The 13,119-nt window shown below is 45.1% G+C and overlaps 1 protein-coding gene across 1 annotated transcript in view; it reads right to left on the reverse strand.

Annotated features, from left to right (window-relative positions):
* Positions 1–7,819: 7,819 nt before the first annotated feature.
* Positions 7,820–13,119, reverse strand: part of spata17 (spermatogenesis associated 17) — a 55,824-nt gene continuing 50,524 nt past the window's right edge. The window contains exon 10 of the mRNA XM_055864406.1: positions 7,820–8,063. Within this exon, the coding sequence (XP_055720381.1) occupies positions 7,983–8,063 (81 nt within the window). The 3' untranslated portion in view covers positions 7,820–7,982. The remainder of the gene's footprint in view (positions 8,064–13,119) is intronic.

Below are 13,119 nucleotides of genomic sequence, written 5' to 3' on the forward strand. Positions count from 1 at the left end.
GAAGGAGACGCGTTCTGTCTCCTAGAGATGAACGTACTTTGGTGTGAAAAGTGCAAATCAATCCCAGAACAACAGCAAAGGATATTGTGAAGATGCTGGAGGAAACAGGTACAAAAGTATCTATATCCACAGTAAAACGTATATTGACACAACCTGAAATGCCGCTCAGCAAGGAAGAAGCCACTGCTCCAAAACCGCCATAAAAAAAGCCAGACTACGGTTTGCAACTGCACATAGGGACAAAGATTGTACTCTTGGAGAAATGTCCTCTGGTCTGATGAAACAAAAATAGAACTGTTTGGCCATAATGACCATTGTTATGTTTGGAGGTAAAATGGGGAGGCTTGCAAGCCGAAGAACACCATCCCAACCGTGAAGCACAGGGGTGGCAGCATCATGTTGTGGGGGTGCTTTGCTGCAGGAGGGACTGGTGCACTTCACAAAATATATGGCATCATGAGGGAGGAAAATTATGTGGATATATTGAAGCATCATCTCAAGACATCAGTCAGGAAGTTAAAGCTTGGTCGCAAATGGGTCTTCCAAATGGACAATGACCCCAAGCATACTTCCAAAGTTGTGGCAAAATGGCTTAAGGACAACAATGTCAAGGTATTGGAGTGGCCATCACAAAGCCCTGACCTCAATCCTATAGAAAATGTGTGGGCAGAACTGAAAAAGCGTGTGCGAGCAAGGAGGCCTTAAAACCTGACTCAGTTATACCAGCTCTGTCAGAATTAATGGGCCAAAATTCACCCAACTTTTGTGGGAAGCTTGTGGAAGGCTACCCGAAATGTTTGACCCAAGTTAAATAATTTAAAGGCAATGCTACCAAATATTAATTGAGTGTATGTAAACGTCTGACCCACTGGGAATGTGATGAAAGAAATAAAAGCTGAAATAAATAATTCTCTCTACTATTATTCTGACATTTCACATTCTTAAAATAAAGCGGTGATCCTAACTGACCTAAAGAAGGGAATCTACGAACCAACCCATGTCACACTTCTATACAGTAGATCTGTATACTCAGAACATCGAAATGTTAAGAATAGCGAAATACAAAGTTACTTAATACAGTTATTTACTCAATTTGAAAGGGTTATGGTGCAATGATTTAGAATGATAAAAAAAAAAAAAATCCCTTCTAATTCCGTAAGAGTTACAAATAGGCACTTACAATGAGTGTACAAAACATTAAGGACACCTTCTTAATATTTAGTTATTTACTCAATTTGAAAGGGTTATGGTTCAATGAATTAGAATTATAAAAAATAAAACCCCTTCGTATTCCATAAGAGTTAGAGGTAACAGGATTACTGTGTGAGTGCTGCTGTTTTCAGAAGGCTAGGGTGTGTGTGTGTGTGTGAGCGTGCGTGCGTGCATCTGTGGGTGCGTGGGAGTGTGTGATTGCAGAGGACGATATTGTGTGGATAATAACTTGTGCAGTAGTCAGTGGCTGGGCTACAATATGATTATAACCAAGCCCTGAGCGGACACGTAGAGGTAGAGTTAGGAAATGGACTTAATATTATATTTTTATTGGCCAGTCTGAGATATGGCTTTTTCTTTGCAACTCTGTTGACGTTGAAACTGGTGTTTTGCGGGTACTATTTAATGAAGCTGCCAGAACAAGAATAGACTGACGAGTTTCAGAAGAAAGTTATTTGTTTCGAGCCATTTTGAGCCTGTAATCAAACCCACAAATGCTGATGCTCCAGATACTCAAATAGTCTAAAGAAGGACAGTTTTATTGCTTTTGTAATCAGCACAGTTTTCAGCTGTGCTAACATAATTGCAAAAGGGTTTTCTAATTTTTTTTTTCTTTTTTTTTTTTTACCGTTATTTTACCAGGTAAGTTGACTGAGAACACGTTCTCATTTGCAGCAGCGACCTGGGGAATAGTTACAGGGGAGAGGAGGGGGATGAATGAGCCAATTGTAAACTGGGGATTATTAGGTGACCATGATGGTTTGAGGGCCAGATTGGGAATTTAGCCAGGACACCGGGGTTAACACCCCTACTCTTATGATAAGTGCCATGGGATCTTTAATGACTTCAGAGAGTCAGGACACCCATCCGACACCCATTAACGTCCCATCCGAAAGACGGCACCCTACACAGGGCAGTGTCCCCAATCACTGCCCTGGGGCATTGGGATATTTTATTAGACCAGAGGAAAGAGTGCCTCCTACTGGCCCTCCAATACCACTTCCAGCAGCATCTGGTCTCCCATCCAGGGACTGACCAGGACCAATGATCAATTAGCGTTTTAAAATGATACACTTGGATTAGCTAACACAACGTGCCATTGGAACACAGGAGTGATGGTTGCTGATAATGGGCCTCTGTACGCCTATGTAGATATTCCATTTTTTTTTTTAAATCAGCCGTTTCCAGCTACAATAGTAATTTACAACATTAACAATGTCTACACTGTATTTCTGATCAATTTGATGTTATTTTAATGGACAAAAAATGTGCTTTTCTTTCAAAAACAAACTTTTGAACGGTAGTGGATGTCTGACTGCACTGCTACAGAGCTGACTGGGACACTGAATGCAATACCAAACCATAGAATAAAAACCACACAGATATACAGTATGGGCCCCCAGGCTGTACAAACTGATCTACAACATATTTGGCACAATGATTATGATATAAATTACATTTTCATGATACAATGGAGAGTTTGTCAGTACAAAACTGTTTACACAACCATTGGGCGGAATCTCCACAATGCTTGTGTAATAACTTTGCTGCAGAAAAACTCTGTGAATCACAACCATTGAGCCAAATGCGTTGTACATCGGTTGTACAACTTGAGTGTGAAAGGGGCCTTTGTGAGTAGATAGAATTAGAATGAAACCACTTGCGGTCTCCTAATGATGACTGTAATTTAGCAAAAACACCACAGTGCTATCCCCTATAGAGTGAGACGAGACAGGCACACGTGCTACCACGGCCCGCGCACCAATCACACAGCAGATAGCACAGCGCCACGACAACCCACATGATGACCAATGGCGCGGCGCGACAGAGCAGAAGGCAATAGTCACGGCGACCAGTATGTGATTGACGGGAGGGCCGATGCCCCCCCCCCGCGTATGAACCATGCCTGTCTGCAAGTGAGCTGCCCCGCCATACGGACATGGTTTATATGTGTGTGAATTCTGAGAATAGTTACTTAGCCACCTAGCCACATCCAAGCTGCCCAGGTGGTCAGTACAGAGACCAGTACATTAACAGAATGAGCCACAAACCCATCTCTCTCTCTGTCTCTGTCTCTCTCTCTCTCACACACACACACACCATCTGGTCCTCCGTTGGAGCCCCCACTAACCCCTGCCTTGCCTACCCAGCGGTGTCTGTCTGATAGGGGCCACTGATGAGCCGTGTGTGTGTGACTCTACGTGTGTGTGTGGCGCCAGCCTCCAGGCCTTCCATCACTCCCTGCTACCAGGTCTACACCAGCTGTCTGCGCTCATTTGCATTCCTCTCCCCCCCAAATAATGAAATTAGCCCCAAGTTTCCTGAGGTGCTGCAAGACACAGACTTAGGTTGCGTGTGACGGGGTGTGTGTCTGTGTGTGTGATCGAGGGGAAGGTCAGAGGGAAGAGAGCGTTGGAAAATGCTGCTCGCACAAGAAATCAAACGCTGATAAAACCCGAAAGCAAAAAAAAGAAAGAAAGTGATTTTGACTTTTTAGGTCCTTTCTTCACCCTCTTCTCTCACAGAGGTATTTTATACCATTTCAATTGCATGTCCTGCGACAACGCATAATGTGTGTGTGCGTGTGTTGTATGCGTGCGTATGTGTGTCTGGGAGGCAGGGTGCTAGCTGAGAGCTACTGTCGGTCTCTGTTTAACTCAACTCCACTGGCCCTGGACAATACGAGACTACAAAAACAAGTGCAGCGAGCCAGGATGGTTTTTCACTTAGCTCCTGGATCGCTGCTATTGCACTACATGATCAGAGGGGAGAAATATGAGACTGTTGCCAAGATCAGAAGTGAGTCTGTGTATCTCACCACTGCAAACCAATGTGAGGCAGGACATTGTGCTTCAGGACCTTGAGAGTTGGTCAGACGTTGTGTGGAGGTTATAGTTCATTGTAAAGGAACGTCAGCATATCCTGTCCATCAATAGTGTGCTGCCAGTCAACCCACAGCACAATCGGCAGGCCGGGACAGCTGTCAATACAGCAGCTACAGAGACAGACACCTGCCTCCGTACTCATCACCTCTCACAACAATCACCTGCCAATACCCCTAACCGCACTGATCAGCTCCCATCATCGCTGATTCACCTTGAACAGGCGTGTGTGTGTGTGTGTGTGTGTGTGTGGTTGAGACACCACATGTTCTGGACTTCTGATCAGAGGGGAGACAAAAGGGACCTTTTCCTGTCTGAGGACAATGACCGTGAGAACACACACACACACACACACACACACACACACACACACACACACACACACACACACACACACACACACACACACACACACACACACACACACACACACACACACACACACACACACACACACACACACACACACACACACACACACACACACACACACACACACACACACACACACACAAAGGGGAATTATCATAATTGCGGCATTGAAAGCCTTTGCTGTGGCTTCCTCAGAGACACAATGGAACAGGTGAGAAATGGCGCCTCCAACTGGAAACCTTTAACATGACATGAGACCTAAATACTTTCCAACCATTATTTTCCTTGAACTGATCTCTGATCTCTGATGACATGACTGGATCTGTGAAAGCTATGTAGTAGAACCCTGGGATTATTGGGCTCATATTAGATCAGTGATTACTAAAACGAAGAAAAGGGAACAGAGGAAAAGAGAGGAGGGAAGATGACACAGGAAACAGAGGGAACAGAGAGAGAGAGAGAGAGAGAGAGAGAGAGAGAGAGAGATCGAGAGAGAGAGAGAGAGAGAGAGAGAGAGAGAGAGAGAGAGTGAGAGCATCGCGACGCCTGGGCTGTATCTGCATGAGAAATGTAATTACAAACGAGAGCGTGAGTGATCCTCAGCTCACCCACATCTGGTCTGGCATCTGGCAGGCAGCTCGTCTGTGCCCGCTGCCTGGTACTACCCACCCTAATGTTTCTGTCTACACGTCCATTAAGAGACCATTACAAAACGCTCCATCTCTCCCCTCACAGTCTACCACAGACCCAAGGGACTGGGAGGGACTTGGGGGAGAGAAGAAGGGAAGGAGAAGAGAGAGGGAGGGGAGAGAGAGAGAGCGAGAGGGAGGGAGGAGAAGATAGAGAGAGGAGAGAGAGACTTTTAAAAACAGTCCAAAGTCATTCACATTGCTCCACACAAACATGTTAAGTGCTTTCTATGGAGACTGAGACTCTGGGCTCTGAATGCTGTCTGATCAACACCCATCCATTAGCTGCTTTACAAACCAGACCTGGGTCAAATACATACAGTGTTACATATACAAATCTCAAATACACTCACTGAAAAACATGTCCACCTGGGTTAAGATAAATGTACAGGTCATTGGTGCTTTGATATCAAGATGAGATTTGACTGAGTGTGTGTCAGTGTGTCAGGGAATGTGAATGTGTGTGTTGGTGTGTGTGTGTGTGTGTGTGTGTGTGTGTGTGTGTGAGCGTGCTGCGCTTCCTATTTGCCAGGTCTGGCAGCTGTTACTGAGAGCTCGATGGAGACCAGAGGAGGGCATGGAAAGGACCCAGCCTGACAATGATCTCACCCCCTCCTCCTCCTCCTCACCCTCCCCACCCTGCCCTTTACCCTCCTCGACCCAGCCTGATCACCGAAAATAGACTTGGATTCCGGAAGTTTGAGAAGATCCCGAGAACCCACTACCTCTGCACTCACAGAACAATAATAAAGACATTTACCCAGCACCGGGCGTGAACTGGTGACGCTCGGAGCCAAAGCCTGCTGCTCAGACCGCTGCGATGGCGGCAACACTCGAGTAATCCGTGAGAATAATTGATGACACTCGATGGTAAGAGCGAGTCATTTTCAATGATTTCGTTTTAAGGGTTCCTCAAACCATAGCCCTAACCTTAACCACACTGAAACGATGCCTAAACTCTTAACCTTTGAGTAGTTTCTGTTATAAACCTGTAACCACACGGAATTAAAGGAGTCCAAAAATAGACGTTCATCCATAATATGGAAACTACAGGATCGTGTTGCCTCACCCCGTCTCAGCCTGACAACGATGTCTCAACTCCTCACCCACTTTACCCCTCCCCTTCTCAACCCCACTCTCACTCCACAATCAACAAATTATTAACAGATTATTAACAGACCACAAACCACTTACCACTTAAAGATGATCTTACACACAACAAATGACTAACATATTGCATGAATTGGATTCATAACATACCGTACGGATTGCACAACAACAAGAACGGATGACGTAGTACAGCATTGGATGACGTAGTACAGCATTGGATGACGTAGTACAGCATTGGATGACGTAGTACAGCATTGGATGACGTAGTAGAGCATTGGATGACGTAGTAGAGCATTGGATGACGTAGTACAGCATTGGATGACGTAGTAGAGCATTGGATGACGTAGTACAGCATTGGATGACGTAGTAGAGCATTGGATGACGTGGTACAGCATTGGATGACGTAGTACAGCATTGGATGACGTAGTAGAGCATTGGATGACGTAGTACAGCATTGGATGAAGTAGTACAGCATTGGATGACGCAGTAGAGCATTGGATGACGTAGTACAGCATTGGATGACGTAGTACAGCATTGGATGACGTGGTACAGCATTGGATGACGTAGTACAGCATTGGATGACGTAGTACAGCATTGGCTGACGTAGTACACTAAAGACGGGGACCCGTTTTGGCTCGTGAGCACCACTTTTAAAACTACCGGCTGAAATGACACAAAAGTTCTGGAGCGTCACTTTAACAAACACTTTAGAAACTGAATGTGTCCGACAGGTGAGCTTGAGACAGGCAGGTGGGGTGGTGGGCAGGAAGGGTGTGTGCATGTGTGTGGACTGGAAGGTCAGGTGTGTCAGGAACGTGTGTGTGTGTGTCTCTGACGTTCTCCTGCTGTGAGGCTGCAGTGTGCTGAGACAGCCCGTCACTCCCCTGTCACACCCCTGACCCCGTATCCCTACACCCCCTCCCTGACACACACACACACACAGAAAATAGACCCCCCCCCCCAACCAACGTGCTTGGACTACAATCCACATATAAAGACACACATGCACACACACACACACACACACACACACACACACACACACACTGTCAGCACAGGCTGAGTTATAGGGAAGTGATGGACTAGGCCAGAGCACAACAATCCCTCTACTGAATCTCCAGATTACACACTGCTGCCCTGGACTCATCACCAGACAACACCCGCCCAGACAGAACAAAGCACTCAGTATGAGGTGTGGAAATGAAATCAGGAAGCTATAGGCAGATGAGTTGCTCCACTCTCTCAAATGAAAGCACATTTATTTTGGGCCGCCAAGTGTGGCCCCGCTCTGTGGAAAAACGTCCGCATTAGCCTGATTCCAGGACGGGGAAAATGAGCAGAGGGATGAGGTAGTCGGCTTTATGTGCTCATGTGCTGTGTGTGTTTGGCGGTGTTGGCGGTTGACAGAATGAGGCGTTTCTTGGAAGAGAGAGGTGTGTGTGTGTGTGTGATTACATTGCTACTGTATAAAATGCATGGCATTATGAAACACTATCATTAGGTTAAGTTGAACTGGAACAGAGGTTGAAGAAAATGCTCATCATAACATTATGGTACATTTCTTGTGATCGTGAATTTAATGAATTTTGTGAATTTCCGTCCATATACAGTAAGACACCCAAAAGAAAAGGGATACAAAAGGAATACAGTTACCAATACAAGTCCACACTTCTCAGTGTGATAATGTAGAGTTGAATTTTCTTACTGAACGATAGTTTCATACAATCTTCCCAGCGTTGGAGTAGAGGCGTCCAAATTTATCAAACACATGACAAGTGGTGAAGACTGTCTTGAATGGCTGGAGAGAGAGAGAGAGAGAGAGATGGAGAGAGAAGGAGAGACAGAGAAGGAGAGAGAGAGAAGGAGAGAGAGGAAACACACAGTCACTCACTTCCGGTTTTAGCTGTCGTCATCGAGGAGTAGCTATGAGAGATTTCAAAGTGGGACATAACATAAATCTGTCATTATTCAGAAACATATTCAATGAAGCATTAAGTCCGTATACAGCATGTTCTCCTCATAAAGCCAGTGTGTGTTCCTGTGTGTGTGTGTGTGTCTTCGGCAGTGACTGCTCTTTTCATGAGTGATTGTGACAGGTCTGTCATCGGCCCCCCAAGCCTCTCACAGAGGGCATGGACGTACTGCTACAACACCCCAACAACCCAACACAGAACACAATAACTACACACACACACACACAGACTCAGGAAAATAACTTCACACACACACTCCCCAACAGGGTGACATGTAGCAGATTACAAAAAAAACATAACTAGAATCTGTTACGTTACCAGCACAAATGTTGTAATCAGATTACAAATACTTTTGAAAAACTAGATGATTACTTCGACGATTACTTCGACGAAAAATGCGCTCTTGCAACAGTTGTATAGTACAGATCCCAGCCTACGGAACAAACGTTTGAGGGAGTTCCTCTCTTCTAAGCTCCTCAGTGGTGTTGTCCTTCATAATGTCAACAACAAGTTTAATTTAAGACGGCCACGAGTGGGGCTTTGGTTGCTCAATCTCATTCGTGCTGATAAAAAAAAATGCCCATAGGCCTAACGGACACATGCTCAAACTCGCACACCTTTGCTCGACTTCAACAGCTTATCGAGACATCAAAGTGTCACCAAACAAAAAGGTAAACAGTAGGCCTATTGTAAACGCAGCATATGACATGCACTCTTCACATACAACACTTTTCGGTACACTTTTCGGGAAAAAAGGTGCTATCTAGAACATACTATGTAAAACCCAAAACAATTTGGATAATCTATACTTCCAAATTTACAAGTTCTGTTCTTGAAGACCAAGGGGTGTAAAATGAACTGGAATGACTGGAAATCTCATATACTTCGGTTTTTAATGTAAAGAAAGTATTTGTCCTCAGGCCTGGAGGGAAGCCAAAGTCATTCAAGTACAATGGTATTTATCTATAAACAAATGAACACCAGACAGAGAAGGGCATTCAACATGTACTGCACTGAGACAATTGACTGATGACTGGTTGAAATAAATTGATAATACGAAGATTGTGAGAGCTGTACTGTTATGTATCAGCCTGTGTGTCCATGTATGCTGATGATTCAACCATATACGCGTCAGCAACCACAGCTAGTGAAATCACTGCAGCCCCAATCACAGAGTTGCAGACAGTTTTAGAATGGGTGGCCAGTAATAAACTGGTCCTGAACATTTCTAAAACTAAGACCGATGCATTTCATACAAATCATTCTCTAAGTTCTAGTCCTCAGCTGAATCTGGTAATGAATGGTGTGGCTGTTGAACAAGTTGAGGAGACTAAATGACTTGGCGTTACCTTAGATTCAAAACTGTCATGGTCAAAACATACTGAATGGTTGTAAAGGTGGGCAGAGGTCTGTCCGTGATAAAGAGATGCTCTGCTTTTTTTGTCACCACACTCCAGAAAGCAAGTCCTGCAGACTCTAGTTTAGTCTTATCTTGATTATTGTCCAGTCATGTGGTCAAGTGCTGCAAAGGACCTAGTTACGCTGCAGATGGCCCAGGATAGAGCGGCACGTCTTGCTCTTCATTGTAATCAGAGGACTGATATCAATAGTATGCATGCCAGTCTCTCTTGGCTAAGAGCTTCTTGTTTTCTTAAGAAACTTTAACCTGTTGGAAATTCCAAATTGATTGCATAGTCAACTTACACAGGGCACTGACACACACACTTACCCCACCAGACCTGCCACCAGGGGTCTTTTCACAGTCCCCAGGTCCAGAACAAATTCAAGAAAACACACAGTATTGTACAGAGTATAGTATTATACAGAGCCATGATTGAACAGCAAACTTGGTTTCAAAAAACAAATAAAGCAACACCTCACGGCACAACAACTCTCCCTCATGTGACCTATTTGTTCTGTTTATGTACTGACATGTATGTGGAACTGATAGACACACACACACACACACACACACACACACACACACACACACACACACACACACACACACACACACACACACACACACTACCTGTTAATGTTTTTAAATGTATGTAAATTGTAAAGTGTTTTGTCTGTAATGTATTTTTCGTTATGTGTTGGACCCCGGTAAGACTAGCTGTCGCTAATGGGGATCTAATAAATCTAAATCTAATTGTATTATTATATGTAGTAGAAAGCGATGGGTTAGAAGAAGCCTACATAACCAACCCATAAAGTAAAATGTAACATCCATATATGGCCAGCTATGTAACCTTTAACATTGATTTATCCTGCAATAGATGTCGTTCAAGTGGTAATATTCATTTTTGTCCTCTTCTAATGCCTCTTAAGGTGAAAGTAGTTTAAAAGTTACTGAAAGTAATTAAATTACGTTACTGAGCTTGGGTAATCTCAAAGTTATGTTACTGATTACAATTTTGTAGTAACTGTAATGGATTACATTTAGAAAGTAACCTACCCAACCCAACCCTGCACACACAGACACTCACGCATACACATATACACACACACACACACACACACCGATACAATCTGTCTCTCGCTCTCTACATCTCTCTGACCATGCGACCGCGTGTTCCTGTAGGAGCAGAACCGTAACATGGCCGTAACCTCTGGCGGTCGATGGCGCTATGGTCGGTGAGGAACGGTAGCAGAGTGGAGCGGCTGCTGAAACTAACCGGGCCCTTAATCACGGCTGTAACGGGCGAATTACCGGCAGCGGCAGCCCGCTAATGATGAATGCAGAGTCTCCGCTCAAACCCTGACCTCCTTTTCTGCTGCGCTGCAGAAAAGGCTGCTGGGGTATTTATAGCTGGGCCTGAGCCCACTTTATAACTGGCCTACATGCTAGGGAACGCCACACCGCCAGGTAAGTGTGTGTATGTGTAGTTGTACGTGTCTGTAGGTGACTGTGAGAGTGTGTGTAGGTATATATATATATAAATATATATATGTCTGTGTATGTGAGTTCCTGTGTAGTGACTGCGTGTGTGTGCTCTGATGTCCATGCCTTCCCCCGCCTCCACACACACCAGAGAGTGACCTGGTGTGAACTCTGACCCCCTCGCCCAGGCCCTGTGATTACCCAGCAACCTTTGCAGCACGGCAGCGGCCACAACCCAGAACAAAGTGGCGCCTCGGAATTAGAGCTGGTCGCTAAGGGAAGGAGGGAGAGAGGGAGAGAGGGAGGGAGAGGGAGGGAGGGAAGGGGTTTAGTTATTTATTTCTATATGTAGTTAGTAGAAGTTGAGGAAGGACAAACTAATGTCAGAGACTGGGGCGCTGTGTACTTCCTGCTCTCGGGGTAAACATGTGATCGCCCTGTCACTCACACTCCATCGCCATGACAATCATCGCCATGCCGACCGACGCCTGGGGGGCGGGGACAAGCCTGTCCTTGTAAACAGGAGCCCCCCTCCGCACACTGACACTAACGACGGAAGAGCAGTGCACACACACACAAACACACACACGCGCGCATGCTGTCACCACCAAATACATATATCCTCTGCACACTGATCATACAGTTAAAACATCTAAGACAGATCTCTCAGTCAAAATCCCTTAGAGATCAGAAACCCATCCAAGTCTTGGCTAGTAGCATGATGTGATCTTTGACTAACTTAGGGCTCTGAAAGGTCAATCACTAGATTACTAAGTGGATTTTGTTCCCGCTACTTGTGATGTGTGAAGCTGACCAAAGTGGCCATGTTGGTGTCACTATGGTGAGTTAATGTGTTTAATGTTCGTGTGGATGGAGTGCAGTATACGGCATGTCAGTGTCTGTGGAGACATGTGCCATGCGGATGTGTGTGTGTCGGTGGAGAGTGTGTGTCAGTGCGTGTGCGTGGCCCCATCTCTCTGTGGTGTGGTAACCAGTGGGTAGTAGGCAGGGACTTGTCAGGCTGAGGCAGAAGGCAGAGAGGACCATGACTGGAGCTTCGTGTGACAGCTTCCTTTGCACCCGGGTACACCGATCCCTCACGCACACGCACACACAGCCACCAGAGCTGTGAAAGCAGGAAGAGAGACAGAGCAACGCTCCTGGAACGCAACACAAACATAGGGGGAGGGGGTCAAAGTGTCATATCAATTTGTGGCTGTGGTGGCATTTCTTGAAGAGGCTAACCACTGTCACTTCAGTTTAGTTTAGCTTGACACTGTATGTCTGTCTGTCCAGCAGAAGAACTGACCGCACACTGGAACACAGCACGGCTGATAAATCACTACTACAAAAGGCTTTAGTATACGGCTTTAACTTGCATTGTCCTATTCTGGGTCGGGGTCATCCTCAATTCAAGGATAAAACACTTAAATATTCATTGAAAATGAATGACAGTTATCCTGAATTGGATTTCGATTCAACTCTTCAAGTGACCGAATTTCAGTCATCTTGTCATTCACTGCCTGTATGTATCTGTGTTGTTTTGGTTTGGCATAGGATAGGTGGTGTAGCCTAATGAGGGCTAAATGCTAATACCATGGTAACAACATATTTTGAAATGATGAATAATGATTATTTCTTGTTTTTCAAAGGACTTTACATTCGCGTGAGCCTGAGGTAAAGCTCTGACGTACTGGAATGGAAACCCCATAGGTTTAGGTCACCTCATCAGTCCAGAGCACTTTAACCAGACCCCTCCATTAACACCCTAGATATTGTTACCTCACGGGACCAGTGCTCTAACCAAGCATTTATCCTCTCTTTCACTCTATCCCTCCCTAGCTCGCTCCCCCTCCTCTCTCCCTCCAACTCAATGAAAAAAGACAGGGGAAAAAATATGAGATTGATTTATTTGCTTCAGTGTTCTTTGGGTTGAAGTTTTTTTCTCTCTCTCCCTTTCCACAAACTGAAACCAATTAGTGGGTCTAGCACTT

Source organism: Salvelinus fontinalis, chromosome 16 (genome assembly GCF_029448725.1).
Source record: "Salvelinus fontinalis isolate EN_2023a chromosome 16, ASM2944872v1, whole genome shotgun sequence".
Lineage (NCBI taxonomy): Eukaryota > Metazoa > Chordata > Actinopteri > Salmoniformes > Salmonidae > Salvelinus > Salvelinus fontinalis.